The sequence below is a fragment of the Abramis brama genome (genome assembly GCF_963993115.1).
Source record: "Abramis brama genome assembly, chromosome: 24".
NCBI lineage: Eukaryota > Metazoa > Chordata > Actinopteri > Cypriniformes > Leuciscidae > Abramis > Abramis brama.
Window position 1 is genome coordinate 15134045 of NC_139986.1, and position 24243 is coordinate 15158287.

Genomic DNA, 24243 nt, shown 5'->3' on the forward strand with positions numbered 1-24243 from the left:
CAATACCCTATTTCTGTAATGTAATCTTTCTTATTATTTCTTTTCTCCTCAAGGCCTGATCTGAATCCTCAGTGTAGATGTTGAGCAACATGTGTAATGTGTGAAATGTTAAACAAAGATGGGTTGCACAGAACCTTCATGAAAAATTTGCTTGTTAACTACCTTGACCCCAAATTAATAAAGACAATGTGGGCAACACTGGCACACAAAGATTAGCCAATCACAACAGAGATCAAGGTGGTAATGCAACTAAATTAGAACTGTTTTTGCTGTAAGAAACCTTGACTTACATTATAAGTGGACTTGTAATAAAAAAGAAAAAAAGAAAGTGTAGCTTAAATGTCTTGCTGCATATCCTACAGTCTCATATTGCCAGGAACCACATGTCCGTGTTCCAAAATAGGAGTGAATATGTCATAATAGTGATGGGTGTCCTCTGCGATCACACACAGTGACCTACATAAGTGCTCACAGGAGGGTGAAATGAGAATGAGAGAAATAAATCAGGATTTTCACCAGATCAATCCACAAATCAATCAGTCTCTCATATAAAGATAACTGAGGTACAATCCAATCCTCTCTTAATGGGTGCAGACTTTTCTGTGCGTTTGTATGTGTATATGTATTGATACTTTGCAGTCACGTGACTACCACGGATACCTGGCGGGCAACAAACGGGTATTTTCAACGTTGAGTCCTGTAGTTCCAGGACTTTCTAGTAGCTATCAAGTCTGTTAGCGAGCTACCTGCATAACTATAGACTAGGATTAACTCCAAGGTAGCTAAATTGTGTAAAGCAGACAAGTTTTTTTAAGATAATCGAGCAGTAATAATTCCTCCGTAAATAATCTAGCTCTACTGTTGGGTCATCTCTGGTTCTCATTGAAAATCATAGATATCGCAAACCTCAAAACAACCTATCACACACTTCTGTTATTGTTAGCAAAAGACGACAGCTGTTACTGTGCGTTCACACCGCCACCGGCGAGAGCGTCAGTGCCCGGAAATCATTCATTTTCAATGAACGGTGTGAACGTACAGTTAGTCTAGTTTAGACTCCTAACACAAACAGCTGACTCGCCGAACCAGCTGGTGAATACTGGTGGTGTTGATTGACAAAACTACAGTAACTTAAAGACACGATTAATTACATGATCATACACCCATTGTATTCAAACAAATGTTGAAATTACCTTTGATGGTAATGCACAGACGTGTGTATACTGTGAAGGTTGCTTATCTCATCTGCGGTTAGTGCATCCAATTGCACAACAACTATCTGGCATGTCGTTTACACCTCAAAACACCAACTTTTGTATAGTAAAACTGGCGACCCTTGATTAGTTTACTGGGTTTCGTTGATGGAGAACGACGTTCTTGCCTGCCAGCCAGTACTTATGACGTCACGTGCAAAGTATCAATACATGTGTGTCTTTTCTAAGAGAAGTCATCTTCAATGAGATTCGCTTCTGTAAATGCCATCGTCTCTGTCCATGTATGAATATCAGAGTGAACGGTGGGATCACAGAGCGAAATATCACCCATACTAAATATAAGCCGATCTAATCACAGAGGGGTGAGAGTAATTAAACTGCCCACCTATTAGTTCTGCATAGCAAAATGCCGCTTCTGATAGACTATGCTCATTTATGTTAGGATAAAGAGTAGGGCTGTATTGATCTAAACATTTCCCTTTGTCTTTACATTGTTTCTACAATGTTCATGAAGGTTACTTTGTCACGTTTGAATTATTATTTTTTTAGCTCCAGCCTATTATTATGAAACAAATTCTACCCTTAATTGCACTTAAAAACAAAACTAACAGTGATTGGTTGCTTTACATGTCAATTGGATGGTTTAAGTGGGCGGTTCTTGATCAGAATAAGATGCAGTGAAGACCACTTTTTTAAAAACGGTTGGCTATATGAGACTATATTGTTGGATATACAATAATGTCTTGCACATTAGACATTCTGCTCTTAACCACTATTGTTAGACTGAGTGTGATATTTGCAATAAATGTGGTTCTTCAGAGACTTGAATAGGCTTTACTTTTTTAAATTAACTTTTTTAAATTGAAAACAAAGAAATTCAACTAAGAGAAGAATTGAGTCCACTAGGAACTGAGGAGATTTCACTGAATGCACGGTTACATAATGATGCTCCACAGCAGGTTAAAGTCTAAATTGTTCTTTAACGTTTAATGTTATTTAAGAACAACAGGTTGGATCAATACAATTTAGATTATGGCTTTCCATTATTATTTGTTTAGACTGAAGTATTTTTTTTTTAAAGTGGTGCAGGGAGAACGTATTTTTTCAGGCCAACCCGAAAGCTTACATCACCCTGGTTCTCTCAAGAAAAACTCAATAGGATTTTCCAATTAAGATTCGTGCACGTTTTGTTAATCAAGATCATATTCACAAATAAACTGAATTTTGAAGCCTAAATACAGTCACCATATGTAAAAGCTATAAGTTAGGCTATAAACAAACTATACCACAGATGCATGTCTTAAACATCACCATGATTAAGCTTCCAACAACTCTTTCAATCTTTATTTAATATCTACAAATTGGAAAGTTTGAGTTAGAATAGTTTGCAAGAGTGTGAGTTAGTGTTGTTGTATTCAAGACCGGTCTTGGTCTTGAGAGCATTATTGATCACATGGAAACCCAGACACATATTCAGACACACTCTCACCCAAGTGTTGGGGACATTTAGTTTTCAAAAGCATATAAATGCCAATTGAAAAAGAAATGTTAGTTATGATTAATTTAAATTCCTTCACATTTGTATAAAACTTGAGCTTCCGTTAACCACTAACTTTGTTTCAGGTATTTAACCAAAAACCAAAAACACTGTTTTCTCTATAGGTGGTTTCAAAGCCCCTCCATTACAGACAGATTGCCAAACATGTCTAAATTTTTTCACAAGCCTATAGAGCAGTGAAATGAAAAATATACTGGAAGATATTGCAAAATGAGCGGTCTAATCTCTGTTTATTGAATGCTTCCTTCCTGTTCATTCCACTTTCCTTCCTGTTCAAACTGCAACTCTGCATCATTTTTGAAACGTCAACTGCGAGATTTCAAAAACTATTAAACAGTTCACATATCTTATTGATCAATCTCAACGTACACATTGATTGTACATTAAATGGTTCAGTTGATATATATAACCCAGCACAATATTTATCAGTCATCTGAATTATATTTTATATCCTATTTTCTTGCTTCTTCTTTTTTTCAGATCCTGACTTTAAAGACGTAGGAGTCCCCAAACCTCTTCCCTGTGGGTATTATTCATTCATTTATAAGCACCCTACATATGAATATGTCTATGGATTTTCATTTTCCGTAATCTGTCTTCTTACGTCTCCTCCACTACAGTTTGTGAGTTTGAGATGGGAGGACCTGAAGGCATCATTGAATCGCAGCAGATCACCAAAGACGGCAAAGCCTTGCAGACAGAGGCAGTGGACTGCAAGTGGTACATCCGTGCCCCTCCTCGTTCCAAGGTCAGTCCCCCGCAGTCAGGCCCTGTCCAAACTTACCCTGCTCTCGTCTAATAACTCTCCAGTTGTTTCCCTGTTGTCGTTGTGTTACCCAGCCTGCCACATTTCTGACACATGACACCTTGTATCTGCCTCAAGCTGTGCAGTAACCGCCTAGCACTTCAACATTTGGATCCCTGTTTTGCAGTCGTTTGCATTATGCGGCCATTGTGAAAACATCTCGGGGCGGATTTGTATGCGGTTAGGTGGAATTCTTTTGAGGATACAAATGTGGCAGTTCTTGGGCGCATGACATACAGCAGAATGAGCTCTCGCAGGGCTGCCGTTGTTTTGTTTCTATGGCAGATAAGAATCAAAGGAAAACTGTTCATGTGGAAAAAGTCAGGTAGTCCAGTTTATTTGGGGGCAGATTTGGTTTTATAATTGGGGCACTGTTGTCAGTGGGGCAGTTTACAGCTGCCCTTGTCTCACTACGCTCTTTATTGGCATCCATAGAACCTTTCCATTGCACAAAACCTTCTTTATTTTTTAAATGATCTTTACAATACAAAAAATGGTTCTTTTAAGAACTGTTCACTGAATGGCATCACTGTGAAAACCATTTTGGAACCATTATTTTTAAGGGTATCAAAATACTCATTGATGCTTTAGTTTAGCCTGTCTGTTTCCATTTTTATGTTACAGTAACAGTGCGAAAGATTGGACTGCTCTTTTTTCCCCTTTTATTATGTTGTTTTCTTATCCAAATGGGTAAAAAATAAATGCTTCCTTATTAGGATAATTTATTACTGGATTAATGTATTGTGATTGGTTAATTGCATAATTCTGCAGTCTCATATTCTTTTAGATAAAAAAAAAAAAATTTGAGAAATCTTTTATAATATTCCAAACTGCACAATTGACCATTGTCCCAGTTAACCAATCAAAAGTTTGGGATTTAAAGGTCTCTTATGCTCACCAATGCTGCATTTATTTGATAAAAAATCAATATTAAATAAAATAAATAAAAGTAGCAATATTGTGAATATTATTACAATTTAAAAGAACTGTTTTCTAAATGTTTTAATATTTACATTTTTTCAACAGCCATTACTCTAGTCTTCAGTGTCACTTGATCCTTCAGAAATCATTCTAATTTACTGTTCAATAAGCATTTCTAATTATTATCAGTGTTCCTATTATTATAAGCAGTTGTGTGGTGTGTTCTGCTTAATATTCTTGTCACTTTTGATCAATTTAACCTGTCCTTGCTGAATTAAAATATACATTTATTTAAAAATGTACAGTATATATATGCCCTGCATATTAAGCGGGAAAAGGAGAAAGTATATTATCATCAATAAAACTAAACACACTTCAGCTGGAACAGAAGGGTTTGCCCTGAGTCGTCAAGTTACCAGTGAAACTGATCAGTAGCATATGACTAAACACAATAAATTGTCTCCATTTCCTGTATATCTTTAGATAGCGGTGTTGACTGGAGAGCAAAATGTGTATTTTGCCATGGCTCGGTGATAATATTTGTGTTTAACATGATTTATTGTTTCAGAAATTGATTTTTGTGGATCTGATGTCCTTCCAGAGGCACAAATCAAAAGCATATGCCCTTGTCCGTTTCACACAGATATTCAAGCATTTTTATCATCCACCAGCACTGCTCAAGGGAGACTACAAATTTCAGCGCTATTACTCATTATTGTATTTGTATGAATCTGTACACAATGCTTATTATGAAGACTTTGCCTTTTTTCTCCAGTTACTTCACAGAGTGTTGATAAACCAGTATTTATTCAGCAGACTGTGAGAAGAGGTAGTATAATGTTAGGTTTTTTCATCAAAAATTCCTGGGAAAAAAAAATCCAGAAAAAAAAATCCAGCAGCAAAACTGTTTTCAAAATTGATAATAATAAGAAATGTTTCTTGAGCAGCAAATCAGCATATTAGAATGATTTCTGAAGGATCATGTGACACTGAAGACTGGAGTAATGATGCTGAAAATACAACTTTCCATCACAGTAATAAATTATATTTTATAATATATTAAAATAGTAAACAGTTATTTTAAATAAAAACAATTTGATCAAATAAATGCAGTTTTTGGTGTGTGTGTGTGTGTGTGTGTGTGTGTGTGTGTGTGTGTGTGTGTGTGTGTGTGTGTGTGTGTGTGTGTGTGTGTGTGTGTGTGTAAAAAACGTCTTTTCAAAACATTAAAAATCTTCCCAACCCCAAACTGTTAAATGGTATGGTTTATGTTTGTATAATATATAAATATTTTATGTATTTTTGCAAAAAAAAAATTCAGGTAAAATGTATTTTTAATGTATTATATAAATGATTAATTCATGGCTATTGACATTGACATTTCACATGACATTTCACAACCCTGTCATACAAAATTCAAATGATCTGATATTTTTAAAAACAAATTGACCTTGACACGCAGTCAAGGGGTCAGTATTTTTCAAATGTTTATAACATTTCAGCAAAACTTCTTATTGTATGCCTTTTACCTAAAAACAAACTGACTTGCCTTAAAAGGACTTTTGTCCTCCTGTTCCTAACGTCTCTCGAAATGTGCATATAACTTCACGTCATCTCCATACAAGTTGTCCATTTCATTGGAATCATTTTCTGTGTTTGTCTGCCTCTGAAATCTCTCAGGAATGATTGTTTGGAACACAGATGGCAGCCAGGGAAAGCGTTGTGTCTTCCTCTAGACACCAGCTACTGTTCCTCAAATGACTATCCTCCCCACATCTCTCGCAGGCTTTCATATATCTCATCCAATTAAGTCCACAACTGTTAAACCTCCCAGACATGTACTGTACATCTCATCTTTTAGTTTCTTATTTGATTTACTGACTGATAGGAAAAGAAAAAGGGGTGGGGTGTATTACATCATCATGTGTTCGCAGCAATTCATCCACACATGCATTTCTGGGCTGCAGCCGGTCCTCTGATTGTCCTCTCCGCTCCGGTGGGAACGTCAGCAGATGCAGACTAATAAGTCAGCGTAGAGGGGGATGTGAACAGCACCTCAAACACATTCACATGCCCTGAAGAAACTGCAGTCCCCAACTGGCCAGAGGTTGGTGTCTCGATGTCAGGCAGCCCTGGCTAAAAAATTTTTCCAGAGGAGCGATAGGAGAACAAAGCTGAGTTATTGAGATACAATTATTCTACTGGGTAATTAGACTGTAGGCTACTCAAGCATTCAAGCCTGCTTCTGTGTCTGGAGAGGGCTTGTTTCAGATGGAGGGGGTGCAGGAGGTTTTAATTCATATAGTCTTTTTTTTATTGATTCACAGATCATTTTTATAGATTTACTTTTTAAAGGCTACAGCTTTGCGTTTTCTCAAGAAATGTGAGTGGTGTGTTCTCATGCAATACTCACAATACAATGTTGAAGCTGACCAGACACCATTACCAGTATATATATATATATGTGTGTATATATATATATATATATATTAGGGGTGTAACGGTACGCAAAAATCACGGTTCGGTACGTACCTCGGTTTTAAAGTCACAGTTCGGTTTATTTTCGGTACAGTAAGGGAAAGAAATGCAAACATTAAACTGCAGGTTGTTTATTACTATAAACTTTTTTTAATACTTTACTTTAAACACTTTTTAATAAAATATAATAAAATATATATAAAATAAAAAAAAAAGAATAAGAAATAAAATACTGCTGCAAAGTTCTCCACTAAATAAACTACTATACTCTCAGTCTCAAACCAATATCACATAATAAAATATAATGAAAAATATAAATAAATAACTATGATTACAGTGTAGCATTACCAATCCCAGCTTGTAGGCCTGCTCATATTTAAAAATTAAGGCTGGGAATCGATTAAAAAAAATGAACTAATTAATTGCACAATTTGCTGTAATTAATTGCATTTCCTCCAAGCTTGTAATCATCAATAATTAAACTTAGAATCACCTAATTAAATGAAACACCGGGAAAAAAAGGAACAGAAAATAGCCCTATATTAAAATTATATTAAACATAGATATATCAATGTATTATTATTTTTCAATAATCAATCAACATAATCAATTTAAGATTTTTTTTTTTTTTTTTTTACTAATTATCAAAATAAAATATAGCCCTACAAAGCTATTATTACCAGAGCATGTGATCAGAACAGGTCATTTTACCATTGTTGCCCAGCATGACTATACCAGCTCAGCAAACAGAAGTCTACTACTGAGAAATTTCACCTTATTTGAGCGGACTTATTTCGCGCGGAACGGAGAGTGCGGCCCTGTCCCAAATGGCGCACTTCATGCAGACTTTCGGTCTCGTGGACTTGAATTGCGCGTGCTCGCTGAGTCTACGAGTCCGTAGGCCATCCCATTCAGCATTTTACCGCTCTGAAGTGTGCTCAGCAGCGCCCCCTTTGTACCCTTGAAGCGGTCTTCCGCGAAGCCCGCATAGAAGCAGGCTTCACGCACTTTAACTACCCAGGAATCCTTGCGAAAGGCCAATCAGACAACAAATGGGAGGAGATTTCACTCACGGATAATTGTTGACATGGCTGAGAAGAAAATATTACGGTTTTTATGACCTAAATGTACATTTTACCAGTTGTTACCTACAGTTTATACAAACATTATGGTCATCGACCAGTGGTTGATGTCTCAAACATAATAATAGCGCGTTTAATAATACGGTCGCATTATGATTCATTAAATAAATAGAACCGAATGTCAGGGCTTTACTGAGTCATATGTAAACATAGTATGAATATTGAAACCTGTAAATTGAAAAATTATGTTTAAATTATGTTTTAAAATTGTAATCTTAGTTCAAATGGAACATTATGTAGCCTATTATTATGTACAACTGTATACATCATTTAAATAAGCATGATATATCTATTGTTTAATGCCCAGGTGATATGCACAATATAAAAATATAGAACTGTAAAATTAGGATGTGTAGTTGACATGCAGATAAGACGTCGGAGCGCAAAAATGTGATTTCTCCTGTCCAACAACAACCAGGCCGTTATTTCCGGCGTGCCGATCGAGTCTGTCCCAAAAATACCTCTCAATGCGCCCTCGTGGACTCGCGCCAAGGGCCCTATAGGTCTGCACTACATGACGTCACCAAAGTGTGGACTCTGAGGAAGTCCACAAGTCCGGAGTGTGCCATTTGGGACAGGGCCTGCGGCGGCGCACACGGAGCGGAAAAGCCCCACTCATGAAAGCTGCGCGAGAATGAGACCCGATCGCCATATTTTCGGTCTATGGGTCTGCATTGGCCATGATGATAGCTAGCGAGAGGCTGGGCTAAAGCGTGCCGTGTATGTTGTTGTACAGTGCGCAGTGTGTGAATTTTTTTTTTTTTTTTTTGGCCTGCAGTCGATTTCATTGGTTTAGGTTACAGTGACGACGGGGGGTAATACCAGAGAATGTCTAATAAGGCGAGAAGTTTCACTCTCAGTACACTTCCGGCTTTTGAACTGGTTGCAGTTCCACTCTGATTCCATATGAGGGCGCTCACAGGACGAGTGCAGAATGAATGGAGGTCTATGGCGCTATACACATCAAAATCCACTTTTCTCAGGATATAATTTTTTGTCTAGTAATTTGAATGTTGTATTCGAAAGGAGATGCAAAGAAATTACACAATACTGGGTGTTAGATTTTTTAGAGTCACTTATTTGCTTTAAAAAGTCTTTTAAAGTGTCAATGACGTCATACACATCGTACGACCAGAGATACTGCTTTACGGCAATCCTTCAGTCACTATGGTGCTTTCGCGCTCTGCACTTTCTTTTCACTGGAGGCATCGACAACACAGCTGACACACGTGCTAGAAGAGTTTTTGTTTTGTTTGTTTCTGGTCCCGCTTCGGATGCCACGATGCCATCAAGCAGCATCTCTGGTCGTAATCAGTCCTTCACTGACCAATCAGCGTTCATTAGCAGAATGCTAGCGTGTTATGGGCAACAACAACTCAACCTGTAAGAAATCAAAAGGACTCAAGTACTCGTTCATTCAACTTTCGACCTATAACCCATGTTGAACTTGCAAAACCTACAATCAAATCTGAGATTTCTCAATGGCAATCAGGTGAAAGAGACAAATTTAGCCGTCTAGCCCCATAGACTCCCATTCATTCTGCACTCATGGTATATTTGAGCGGGGGTATATATATATACCGGGGGCAAATATATATTTGGGGGGTATATATGCTGTATATATACAGTCAAACCAAAATGTATTCAGACACCTTCAATATTTCTCACATTGTCACAGTTTATTTGCTATAGTTTAGAAAATGGTAATAAAATATGACAAGAACTCAGAGTTATAAAATCAGTTGATGTTTCACTGGTTTTGGCCATCTAGTTTTGACCGTTAGGGGGCTGTTTACATGACACCATTTTCAACTAGAAACGTAAAACTTTTTATGCGTTTTGGCCGTTTGTTTACACGACAACGGCGTTTTGGGTGCCTGGAAATGCAAAGTTTTGAAAACGGGTTTCAAAGTGCAAGTTTTTGAAAACGGTCTCCGTGTAAACAACAAAAACGCGAACCTCTGAAGACGATGACGTCATGCACATGCGTATTACGTGTTCAGTCTATTGTAGGTCATCGACCTCCGTGAAGTTGGCACCCCATAAAACGAAATCATTTCCAAAACTATGCCATTCGTTTGTGCTGCGTTTGTGCTGATTTGTGCCGCAAAAACCAACGTTTGTGCTGGTTTCGTGTTTGAGATATTGAACATTATTTTTTGGGTTGCGTGACGTCACTCTCCACCCCATGTCCTTCAAATCGCTCCAAACCGGTGTCATTCGTTTGTGCTCGGTTTGTGCTGGTTTGTGCCGTTAAAACAAACACTGTATCTGTTTTCCTTTCGCAGATATAACAAATTTAATTCGGGAGCTGTGACGTCACTCTCCACCCCACCTCATCTAAATCGCTCCAAACCGGTGTCGTTCGTTTGTGCTCGATTTGTGCTTGTTTGTGCCGTTAAAACAAACACTGTATCTGTTTTCCTTTCGCAGATATAACAAATTTAATTCGGGAGCTGTGACGTCACTCTCCACCCCACCTCATCTAAATCGCTCCAAACCGGTGTCGTTCGTTTGTGCTCGATTTGTGCTGGTTTGTGCCGTTAAAACAAACACTGTATCTGTTTTCCTTTCGCAGATATAACAAATTTAATTCGGGAGCTGTGACGTCACTCTCCACCCCACCTCATCTAAATCGCTCCAAACCGGTGTCGGTCGTTTGTGCTCGATTTGTGCTGGTTTGTGCCGTTGAAAGAAACAGTGCAACTACGATCCCCTCTTAAACATAAAAAAATAAACTTTTTAAGTACAGTTACATAACTGTCCACCCCATATGGTCCAAATCGTTTCAAAACTGTGCCGCTCGTTTGTGCTCGATTTGTGCCGGTTTGTGCCGTTACGATGAACATTGTATCTTTTTCCCCTCCTTAGAAATAACACATTGGATTCGGGACAGTGACGTCACTCTCCACCCCATGCCGTCCAAATCGCCCCAAACCGGTGCTTTTTGTTTGTGCTCGATTTGTGCTGTTTTGTGCCGTAGAAAGAACCATCATAAATTATTCCATTCTTTAGACATCACAAAATCTTTGGAGGAGTAGTAACGTCACGCAAGCAAGCCGCGCTCTCCATCCATCTCGTCTACAAACCTGTCCGGTTCGTTTGTGCTTGCACAGGGCCGCAGCTGTCAGCGTTCTTCTTTAGATATGGGAATGTTTTATTTTAGATTTATTTTATTTTGTGCTATTGACATTTGGTCTTTATATAATCACCAATGCACTACGATATGTAATGTATAGGCTACTGTCACTACTCTGGCTGTAAGCTACGTGTGACTGATGCTTAATTTTGTATTAAAATAAATTAAAATAACCAATAAAAAAAAATTATTTAAAAAATTGTGTAGTGTCTTAAGTTTTCTGAATTAGGCCTACTTTTGACAGCTTACAGTGCCTGTTTGTGCTGTAAAAAGTTTCGTTTGTGCTGCTTCGGTTTTTTAGACATTAAAATCTATTATAATCTTTTATGCTGCATCGGGTTTTAAAATATTAATCACTGAATGTTTGGTCGATTCAAAACGAAAGATTTCGGTTTTTTAGACATTAAAATTATATTTTTAGGTCATTCTGAGGTCACTCAGGTTTCACGGTTTCCACAAACAAAAACATAAATAAAAAAAACAAGCAATGTGTATTAAACATTGATAAAATATAAGAGCCTTTCTTAACTGAGCAGTGAGCACCAATAATAATTGAGCACAAAATCAACATCTTACGATTTCTAAAGAATAATGTGACATTGAAAACTGGAGTAATGATACAGAAAATTCAGCTTTGACATTACAGAAATAAATGTCTTTCGTTTTGAATCGACCAAACATTCAGTGATTAATATTTTAAAACCCGATGCAGCATAAAAGATTATAATAGATTTTAATGTCTAAAAAACCGAAGCAGCACAAACGAAACTTTTTACAGCACAAACAGGCACTGTAAGCTGTCAAAAGTAGGCCTAATTCAGAAAACTTAAGACACTACACAATTTTTTAAATAATTTTTTTTTATTGGTTATTTTAATTTATTTTAATACAAAATTAAGCATCAGTCACACGTAGCTTACAGCCAGAGTAGTGACAGTAGCCTATACATTACATATCGTAGTGCATTGGTGATTATATAAAGACCAAATGTCAATAGCACAAAATAAAATAAATCTAAAATAAAACATTCCCATATCTAAAGAAGAACGCTGACAGCTGCGGCCCTGTGCAAGCACAAACGAACCGGACAGGTTTGTAGACGAGATGGATGGAGAGCGCGGCTTGCTTGCGTGACGTTACTACTCCTCCAAAGATTTTGTGATGTCTAAAGAATGGAATAATTTATGATGGTTCTTTCTACGGCACAAAACAGCACAAATCGAGCACAAACAAAAAGCACCGGTTTGGGGCGATTTGGACGGCATGGGGTGGAGAGTGACGTCACTGTCCCGAATCCAATGTGTTATTTCTAAGGAGGGGAAAAAGATACAATGTTCATCGTAACGGCACAAACCGGCACAAATCGAGCACAAACGAGCGGCACAGTTTTGAAACGATTTGGACCATATGGGGTGGACAGTTATGTAACTGTACTTAAAAAGTTTATTTTTTTATGTTTAAGAGGGGATCGTAGTTGCACTGTTTCTTTCAACGGCACAAACCAGCACAAATCGAGCACAAACGAACGACACCGGTTTGGAGCGATTTAGATGAGGTGGGGTGGAGAGTGACGTCACAGCTCCCGAATTAAATTTGTTATATCTGCGAAAGGAAAACAGATACAGTGTTTGTTTTAACGGCACAAACAAGCACAAATCGAGCACAAACGAACGACACCGGTTTGGAGCGATTTAGATGAGGTGGGGTGGAGAGTGACGTCACAGCTCCCGAATTAAATTTGTTATATCTGCGAAAGGAAAACAGATACAGTGTTTGTTTTAACGGCACAAACCAGCACAAACCGAGCACAAACGAATGACACCGGTTTGGAGCGATTTGAAGGACATGGGGTGGAGAGTGACGTCACGCAACCCAAAAAATAATGTTCAATATCTCAAACACGAAACCAGCACAAACGTTGGTTTTTGCGGCACAAATCAGCACAAACGCAGCACAAACGAATGGCATAGTTTTGGAAATGATTTCGTTTTATGGGGTGCCTGCATCTAATGGCCTGGCAGCAGAATACAGCGTTTTTAGTCTTTTCCGCGGATCCGTGTGAATGGGGATCATTTTGACAATTGGGTCGTCTGTACGCGGAAAAACTCAAAGGAAAAACTTCTCCGTTTTAAGCATATCATTGTCATGTAAATGTACTCTTAGACTGTCTCACAAATGAATTAGGTTGAATAGCTGTCAGCTGTTAAATTTAAGTGCACAATTAGATAATATCAATTTAGGTCAACCAATTACCAAGCAATGCGTAATTTTGTTCAGTCTGTGGTGTTAAAAGGTCGCATTAGCAATTTAAGAAAAAACACTTAAGCAAAACATGGCCAGGTCAAAGTGTCTGAATAAGTTTTGGTCCCACATTTTTATACATTTTACTGGTAGTCCACTGTATGAAGAATCTTTGGGTATAATATGTCACAGTTTACTTTATTTTGCTATCCTCGCTTACATAAATTAACTATAGTGTCCTGCACCCACTAGTAAAAAAATATCAAAAATTATATCTGGTGTCTGATTAAATGTTGTTTTGACTGTATATATTGGTCATAAATTGATCATTGTGTTTGTTTGTTTGTTTTTTTGTCATAAAGAAACCATATGTCTGATCACTTAAAAGCACACTTTTCCTCGTTCAGCACAAGTACACATTATTCAGTTAGTAGCACAGATGGTGTCGGATGAGTTTTGTGTCAAACGTTTGGGGTTGAAAAGATAAAAATTAAAAGCAAGCACCACTAATTAGGGTGCAATGATAAGACTACTGTGACTGATCTGAGGACCGCCCAAATCTTTTGATTAAATATTTGCTTTTATCACATTATACATTCCTCTACCTTAGGGTTTATAAGGCACTGCTAGTGATTGGCTATTCAGTAGTCAGTGGATGCACTTTCAGCATCAGTGTCTGGATTTTTCTTTCAGCTGCCCTAAGGTTGTTAGATTATTAGGAGAGTAATATCCAGTCAGGTTCCCTAATGCTTCATTTACTGATCTAGGCAACTTTCTGAAATCAATTCAGTCTTATTTCTGTCTCACACATTGATGATATTCCTCCTAGTGAATTGTGACTAAAAAGTGCTAACAAGCTGGTACATATGGTAGTGAGTCTCCTTTCATCTTCATGTGATTCTCTGAGGATATTGGAAACCCTCATTCTTTATGTTTCATTTGTCCAGATGTGAGTGAGTGGGGTTTATGTACAGTATGGCTATAAGTGACGCCCCCATGCTTTTTTGCTGATGATGAGAGATTGTACACACCGCAGCATTCCAGAAAGACTACGGTGTCACTAGTTCATTACTTATATTGTAGCTGTGAGCATATTGTGGGTGGCAAGGACAAACCAACCAATGTCACTGGCATGACACATCGATATATAGTCCCCCTATAAAAGTGTAAAATGTGTTGAATGAAATGCTATAACAGTGAGAAGATTTACTGAGCTGTTGAGTAACACATGAGCTTTTACCCGGTGCATGAACTGGGGTGCTTCATTTACTTGTCATAATGGAACACCAAGTGCTCATTAAATGTAAAATCACCTCGCTTTATAGTGCAAACTCCACCTGCTGAAAGGAGAACATTCTGTACTAATATTTGGACGGCTTGATTCTACTTGATGTTACTTGGATTGGTGAGGGTTATTCTAGCAGTGTATTTGGAATAGTACTGTATACCTAAAATTAAAACTCTGTCATTTACTCTCCCTCATGTTGTTCCAAAACTGTTTGACTGACTTTCTGTGAAACACAAAGAGAAATTTTGAAGAATGTTGTGCTCTCTTTTTTCGATGCAATTACAATGAATGGGAATGAGAGATTTAAAGCTACAAAAAGGATGCAAAACCATCATAAAAGTATCAGAAAAGTTAGCCGTTTGGATCTTCTGAAGACATATGATAGCCCTGTATGGAAGAGACAGAAATTTAACCCCATTTTTTACTGATAGACTTTTCCTTCAGTGACCTGTTAACCATTGTGACCAAATCAGTGAGTTGAGAACAGAATCCAATTGATTTGTGAATGATTCATTCAGACTGGTTTTGTGAACAGTCAACTGATTCACTGAGAAGATCTAAATAAAAGAATGATTAAAAAAAATGTCTACAACTTGATGGATTCTATCTACTATCATGAACTGTGGTCACACAAAGTTATTGTATACCTTAATGTCAGGATGTAACGGAAGTAGCGACTGATCTTTTCTTTCGTACTGTAACACACATCCAAGTGAAAGATTATTAAAAAAGAAAAAAAAAAATGTTTTTTTACAACATATGTTTTTACGTTGCTTAAACTCATCAAAATATGTTATATATGCAATGTTATACAAGATTCAACTCAATTTATTAAGTCACTTTAATGTAATTTAAGTTGAAATAACTTAAACATCCAAGTTGATTGTACTTAAAATTTAAGGCAGCAACTTTTATTTTTTACAGTGCATCGGTTGTTGATTTGGATGAATGCAGATCTGAATGTGAGCTTGCAGTCAATTGTAAGAAAGGGACGGGGTTTAAGTGGACTAGATGATTGGATGATATTTTGATAAAAAATAATAATATTTTTAAATGTTAAACATATGCATGGGTAAATCATTCACAATTAGATCAATAATATGCATTTAGAAAACAGATATGATCATTTTCTATTTCATGCTGTCTTGTAGTAATAGTAGTAATAGCATTGGAAAATGACACAAATCATATGAAACACTTTTATGAAACTATTTTGGATATTCATCAAAAATTCACCTTTTATGTTCCACTGAAGAAAGAAAATCAAATGCAGGTTTGGAAAGACATGAGGGTGAGTAAATGATGACAGAATTTTCTAATATTTCAAACAGTGAAAATGGGAGTCTGGTTGAGGAGAGGTGTGAAGTAAGCTTGATTAGGGTCAGATTGGGCGAGAGGAGAACAGATGGTTCGTTCTAACACCTCCCTGGTTTTTAGAGAGCCCAAAGGAGCTGGCATGAGTGGATGTGCAGGTTATTGCCGTTCTTCGAGAGCTCATCATTGCAACTTTTTGAAACCTCTCAATTTTGTGTTCAAGTTGAATTTCAAACGTAACCTTCTGTGTTCTCGTTTTTGATCTGTGCAATCATCATCAATCTGAGGCTTTTCTGACCACAGAGATCTGTTGTTAAAGCAAACACAGTTTACCAGGTGATCGAGATTGATATGACATCTGGGATGGATGTGTTGAAACTGCCGAAATAAAAAGATTATTTCGACAGAAGTGTCCATTTCCTGTGTGGAAATCCCAGTGTGTTAGAAGTAATAGATTTCCAATGGGTGTAAGTCTGTGTTTTTGCTCTGTTCCCCTCTCTCTTAGATCTACTTGCGTTTCCTAGACTACGAGATGCAGAACTCCAATGAGTGTAAACGTAATTTTGTGGCGGTGTACGACGGCAGCAGCTCGGTGGAAGACTTGAGGAATAAGTTTTGCAGCACGGTGGCCAACGACGTCATGCTGGTGACCGCGCTGGGAGTGGTTCGCATGTGGGCCGACGAGGGCAGCCGAAAGAGCCGCTTCCGTATCCTCTTCACTACCTTCCAAGAGCGTAAGCCTTACACACACACACATTCACTGCACTTACAGCTCTCCATTCCAACCCTCGTGTGTGTTTACTGTATTTATTATTTAGGCCTACACTGAATGAATCTTCAAAAGTTTGGAGCCTGTAAAAGAAAATATGTTTTTGAAAGTCTTTATGCAAAACTTTGGTATAACAGTAATATTGTTAAATATGCTGATTTGGTGCTCAAGAAATGTTTCTTATTACTGTCAGCATTGATAACAGTTGTGCTGCTTAATATTTTTGAAAACCATGATACATTTTTTTCAGGATTCTTTGATGAATAGAAAGTTCAAAAGAAAATCGGTAACACTTTACAATAAGATTCATTAGTTAACATTAGTTCATGTATTAACTAACAAGAACTAACAATGAGCAGAACATTTGTTACTGTATTAGTTAATCTTTGTTAATGTTCATAAATAAAAAAATACAGCTGTACATTGTTTGTACATGTTAGTTCACAGTGCATTAACTAATGTTAACAAATACAACCTTTGATTTTAATAATGTATTAGTAAACGTTGAAATTAATATTAACTAAGATTAATAAATGCTGTAGAAGTATTGTTCATTCTTAGTTCATGTTAACTAAGGTATTTAACTAATGTTAACTAATTAACCTTATTGTAAAGTGTTACCAGAAAATCATTTATTTTAAATCTTTTGTAACTTAATAAATGTCTTTACTGTCACTATTGAGCCAATTAATGCATCCTTTCTAAATAACATAAATAAAGATAAAAAATCTTACTGACTCCAAACTTTTAAATAGTATGTTTTGTATTTTATGCAGTGTAACATAATTTCCACAGCTAAATTCACAGAACTGAAATGTAGCACAAATCTCATTGTCACAATGAAAATCATCAAATTAAACATACAAAAAGGCAATAGAACACTCTATAATTTGCACAGACTGGTCAACTTTAATGCTCTGCCATGACGCTTTAAGCTTGACGTCGACTAGTCACTGATCATGGCCTATAGAGGGCGCAACAGGATAAGAAATCTTTAAAGTCCACTTTTATGCTCTGTTTCCAACAGTTAACCCTTAAAGGGGTGGTTGATTATGATTTCACTTTTCTAACTTTAGTTAGTGTGTAATATTGCTGTTGGAGTATAAACAACATCTGCAAAGTTACAATGCTCAAAGTTCAAAGCAAAGGGAGACATTTTCTTTTAAAGAAATTGCTTTTTAAGGACTACAACAAACGGCTGGTAGGGACTACATGACATTCCTCCCGGGTTAGTGACATCACAAACCCTAAAATTTACATAAACCCCGCCCCGGAACACTATTTATAGATTATGATGATAGAATATGCTAATCAATGACTAGAAGATAACTACACATAAGCTACATAAATTCATCAACTAACCATTCAGAAATGTTGCCTACATGTTGTCACTTCTTGAGTCTCTCCATCATTGTCTGACTCCGGTTTGAACATAAAAGGCTAAAAGTTTTTGAAATTTTCAGTGTATGCCTGTGTGAGGTAAAAGGACACAAACAAGCAGAAATCTGTGAGGAATACAATGACCCAATGACAAAATAACTAATAAAAGTAAGCTGTTTTTTAGGAGCAATAACTTTGTGGGCAGCGCTGTGTCATAGTTGTGCACAAGGCGACCCGTGTTCGAGTCTCAGCTCGAAGTTCAGGCTTATTTGTTCATTAATGACATCATCAGTGACTAGTCGGCGTAGAATCTGAAGTCGTTCAACCCCTAATATTCTGTATATATATACTGTATATTCCCTTTGGTTTTGGGTTGAAATAAGACCTTAACATTTCTTGACAATTTTCATGAAACCCATCTCGCCTCACAGCAAGTATGGGTTTTACACCCTTGTGTACATGTTTGTAAAAAATTTGACAAGCACTGACATATAATACTTCTGTATTTATTCCCTGTTTTATGAACACACACTTAGCAAAAATGCTGTCCCACTCTCATTTTCACCAGCACATTCATACCTGACAGAACGCTAAACCGAGCAGGACTTGGGAAATGAAAATAGCTCATCCATGTGTCCAAGAAACACGGGCCATTTATTTTAGCTGGTCATCATGTCCTGCCAGAGATTTGAGCCACAAACACACAATAAATCTCTCATAACCCTGCTGAACATACCAGCAAACTGGTTTATACTGATGTTTATACTGGTGCTGGTATACTTTTTGCTGGTTAGAAGGTGGTGGACCCCCACAGCCATGTTGTTCATCAACAAAAATTGTAGGCTAGTTTAAAGGGATAGTTCACCTAAAAATCAAAATTCTGTAATAATTTACTCGCCATCATGTCATTCCAAACCGGTAAGACTGTCTTTCTTCAGCAGAACACAAAAGAAGATATTTTGAAGAATGTTGGTAACCAAACCATTTTGGTTACCATTGACTTCTGTTGTAAGCACAAAGAACGCTTCTCAAATTATCTTCTTTTATGTTCCACAGAAGAAAGAAATTCACACAGGTTTTGGAATTACATGATGGTAAGTAAATGATGACAGAGTTTGTATCTATCCCTTTAACTCACACAGACAGTCTTTTCTAATAAAGCAAGGACACAAGGTGTAATACATTCTCGTCCGAAATGAGGCACATAAACTATTTGATATTTAAATTGTACATTACATTGCATTACACTGTAGCCCTGTAAAAACAGTTGCATACCTTCCCATGCTGAATATAATGATCACTTCCCCTGTTCCCTCTGCTAAGTAGCCTTTATAAAACCACGGGCTACATGGGAGACCACAGATGCATAAAATAACAGGATTATTCATTTAAGGGATAAGCTGTTCCTGCTGGGACAGAGCGTTTTATAGGAAACATGGGTTCTGCGGTGGTGCCCCGCCACCCGGGCGTCTTTGAATCGGTGGTCCTGCGCAGTTACAGTCACATCTCTCCGGGTGGCAGCGCTAGCAGCTTCAGAAACTATAAAGCGTAATGGGGGAGGAGAGAGAGAGAGAAAAGAAGGTACTTGAAGGATGGGTCCTCTAAAAGAGGATGAAGTATTGTGGGACAGAAGAGGAGCGATAAAGATTGAGTATCTGGCTATGAGAGGAAGTGCTGAGAGAGAGAAAGTGAATATAGGGTGATAAAATGTGAGTTTAATGTTTAGCTGGTAGCACACTCATCATTGTTGCACATTGCCGGCATCAAACGGCTTTCTTTGTAATGGTCTCAACACCGTTCCTGTGACGTCCCATCGCCATTTGTCTTGTCCCAGTGGTCCCTAAAAACGACCCCAGCCTAAGCATGCTGTGCCGATGCTGATGGGTAAAAGATTAAAAGGAAATGATGCCAACATCCTCATTGTGCACAGAAAAAGCAGTGTATATATACTGTAGCAGTATAATTTATATATAAGTATATATATATAAACAAATGCTAAATAGAATAAAATTATTAAATTTTTTGTAACTTTCCCAGCACTAAAAATACATAATATACTGCTTTTCATTTTGTAGTGTATTTCATATTGTACTGCTATTCCCATAGTTCAGTTTTTTTTTTTTGTACTCATAATGCACTAGGATTTAGAGGTCAACTGATGTGCATTCACTGACACTCTACCCATAATTCAATGCACAGAGGAATGTAAAGCCCCAAACAAGCCACAATTATACATATTGGTTAAGGCAGTTAGGGCTATGGGGTGCTGGGATTCCACAAAAAAATTAGTAAAATAAATACATTTTATATATAATTTATTGTATATAAATTATATACTCAATATATATATATATATATATATATATATATATATATATTTATATTTATATTGTGTGTGTGTGTGTGTGTGTGTGTGTGTGTGTGTGTGTGTGTGTAAAAAATAAATAAATAAAAAACATATATATAGTGCTGTCAAATTAATTATTTGATTAATCATGATTAATTGCATCTAACATAACATTTTGTATATATATATATATATATATATATATATATATATATATATATATATATATATATATATGATAATTTTAATCTATTTACAACATTTGTTTTTAACAGTAAGAACAATAACTTTTCAGATTTTATTAAAATATTTATTTTAATAAAATACAATAAATATCTTTACATGCATTCAAATAAATATATATATATATGTGTGTGTGTGTGTGTGTGTGTGTGTGTGTGTGTGTGTGTGTTTTCTTTTTACTATCACAATATTTCTTTGTCACGCAATATAAAAGTTCCTTTTAAAATATATAGCCTTCTTTATATTTTAGCAAAGTTGTTCCTTGCAAGGCGATCGTCTTATTTGAGGGTCCTTCCTTGGCATCAACAAGTTTAAAAACCCCTGGCGCTGAAAATAGTAAATGAGCAATTCCAGACAGCAGCATATAGCAGCACAGCTTCCACTCCTTCTGATTGATTGCGGGGCTTTAATGGACATTTCTGTGCGTTTAAAGAGAGAGGCGGATATCCTGAAGCATGCGGGAGAAGAATGGTTGAGGGAATGAGTCTGTGGTTTTGGTTCTGAGGCCCTTGAGGGTGCAGAAAACACATAGTGCTCTTTCTGAGATAGAAAGATGCAGCTGTGCGTCTGCGTCAGTCTTGGTGAATGGCGATAGGTGGATTTGTGTAGGAGCCCAGTGTCTTTTGTGCAGCCCTATCCAGTGAATGAACACAGGATGTGCGGTTGCCCGGGTAACACCCCTGCATAACTTGCCCAGGCACTTACTTATGCACTCGCTTTCTCCCTCTGGTTTGCTATCCTCAGCAGCTGAACGGGGGAAACCACCATCCACTGAAAATAGTCTTGCCCGGCATACCTTTAAATAAGTGAAACTGTATGTGTTTGCTCTACTACAGAAGCAAAGTATGTTTTTAGATGAGTGACTGAGTGGTTTCAACTTTTTTTACAACCAGATTCTTGCATATATGACTAATTCAACATATTTGAGAGCCTTTCAATCTGATAACACACTGAATGAATGAAAAATGATGTTGGATTCACTCAGAAATTGCTAGAAAATTTCACAAGTAATTAAGAAACGACAAGTAACATTGAATTGAACATGACATATTGAAGTTGCAAGACGGAAAAAGTATTTTGCTTCTAAAACATACTTCAGTAATCTTTGTTTTATTTAGAACTTCAATATATATCGTTCAATATATATATATATATATATATATATTGTGCAGGACCTTTATTTTTAAGCAAGTCAAGGCCTGTCCGCATTGTTATTTTGTAAGATTGTGTAATTCATGCACTGGTTTATGTGTAAACAGCCACTTTACATTAATGTTTCATTTGTTAACATACAGTACATTAGTTAACATGAACTACCAATGAACAAACGCCTATCATTTATCGCACTGTGAACTAACATGAACAAACAATGAAGAATTGTATTTTTTATGATCTATAACATTAACATATTAATAAATGCTTTAAAAATATATTGCTAAATTATGGTTCATTTTAGCCAATGCATTAACTGATCTTAACAATTGAGATCGCATTGTAAAGTATTATCACTTTTATTGTAAGGTCTCTGGAAAATAATTTCTATGGAGGTTGAAGCGCCTTTTAAAGGGATAGTTTACCCAAAAATTTAATTTCTGTCATCATTTACTCACCCTCAAGTTGTTCCAAACCTGTATGAATTTCTTTCTGCTGAACACAAGATATTTTAAAGAATATGGGTAGCCAAACAGTGGATGGGACCCCATTGACTTCCACAGGGATTTTCTCATGGAAGTCAATGGGGTCCCATCCAAGAAAGGAAGTCCAGTCTCTTTCAGTGCCTTATTTAGGAGAAATACAGGGCTGCAGCGCCACCTTGTGGTGGGAAGTGGAACTGTATCAGAGGCAAGAGTCGTGAGGAGGACACTTCTGGAATGATGAGTCATCCTAATTTACCTTGTTATTTCTCACCTGGGAACAGGTCGAGAATACTGTCATTAATAAATCCTCAAGGTACATTCAGTCAACCTTGAAGCTGCTATTTTAAGTTTTTTTTTTTGTACGAACTAGGTGATCTATGTCCTGCAAAATGTTAAGTGAGGCATGTGGGAACTGGCCTCACATTGGTGGGCGTGTTGCACGCGAGGTGATTGAGACCGAAGCCCCGCCCCTTCTGCAAGTCACCTTGGCTTTAATTGAGCCTTCAGATAGTGATGTTGTAAATGTTATGAGAGGTTGTCTTCATGCGTACTTACTCATTTATCATTTTATAATTTCAGCTGAGACGTTCATTCTTTTTTTCAGCTCAAATGGAGACTGCTTGAACACTCTCCCTATATTTTTCACACAAATAATGGATTCATCTCCTTTGATCTTGAATGATATTAGTGCTTTTGGAAATATTAAAGTACTTGCAGTTTGTGTCTGCATTAGTTATCATCACCACATCTTGGCAAGTAGAAACATGTGAAATTATTGAATACATTTTTATCTATAATAGGCCTAATTTAAATAGAATTTCATTCACTGTATATGCATATATCGACTCTTTCTTGAGGTAAAACCAGAATAATATTAATAGAAATATTACAAAATATCTGTGCATGCTTCTACAGACATGGACTTGTTTCCATGCATATTTGAAGAGCTGTATTAAAATTCATGCATAGCAGAAGGCAACAGAATTTGATTTGGTTGGTTTGAGTAATGGGTTTCTAAATTTGAACTGTATTGATGCACAGACACAGTCAGATAGACATCCAGTGTGATTTGTGAGATAAGATTATAGACAGCGTCTTATTAGCAGGAAGAAATGACGTGTAATATGACATTAGCATTATCCATTTTTCCCTCTCATCAGCTCCCTGTGAGGCAGATACTTTCTTTTGCCACAGTAACATGTGTATCAACAACACGCTGGTGTGCAACGGAGTCCAGAACTGCGTCTACCCTTGGGACGAGAACCACTGCAAAGGTAAATTGTACTTTTTTTAAAATATCCTCTCAAATCTTGAGTGGTTTACGAGTCGCCCTCGTTTTTCTCTAAATGATGATCAATACTTGAGGAGAAGAATTGTCTTAAAATTTGTCCCCTTTTTGTTCATGTTATATAGCTAGTCAATCAAATATATCTTCACGAACCCACAGCTGTTAAAAAAATACCTTGTTATAAAGCCTTCAAAATTCGGCACTAGGGTTCATTGATTGATTTTGCACTGTAATGCTGCTGCTGGGAAAAATGAGCAGGCCACTAGAAATTCATTTGTATATGTGAATGACTGTGGCTCTGGCTGGATTTGAATAAGTGCAGTTAGGCTATATCGTGCTTATATTTCACATAAGCTGTCCAAGCTAAATTAACTGAAAGTTGATAAAATGCTGCTGGGATCCTCCATAGAGAATTGTTTTTGCTCAGCTTGTTTTCCACAGTACTAGAGAAATATTGGAGAAATTGTTTTAAAAAAGAC

General features: G+C 36.9%; 1 protein-coding gene across 3 annotated transcripts in view; it reads left to right on the top strand.

Annotated features, from left to right (window-relative positions):
• The window catches only part of neto1l (neuropilin (NRP) and tolloid (TLL)-like 1, like), a 119918-nt gene that overhangs the window by 85932 nt on the left and 9743 nt on the right, over window positions 1–24243 (top strand). For all 3 annotated transcript variants that reach the window (XM_084102936.1, XM_084102938.1, XM_084102937.1), the window contains exons 5-8: window positions 3253–3294; window positions 3393–3520; window positions 16606–16834; window positions 23637–23750. In XM_084102936.1, the coding sequence (XP_083959062.1) occupies window positions 3253–3294; window positions 3393–3520; window positions 16606–16834; window positions 23637–23750 (513 nt within the window). The remainder of the gene's footprint in view (window positions 1–3252; window positions 3295–3392; window positions 3521–16605; window positions 16835–23636; window positions 23751–24243) is intronic.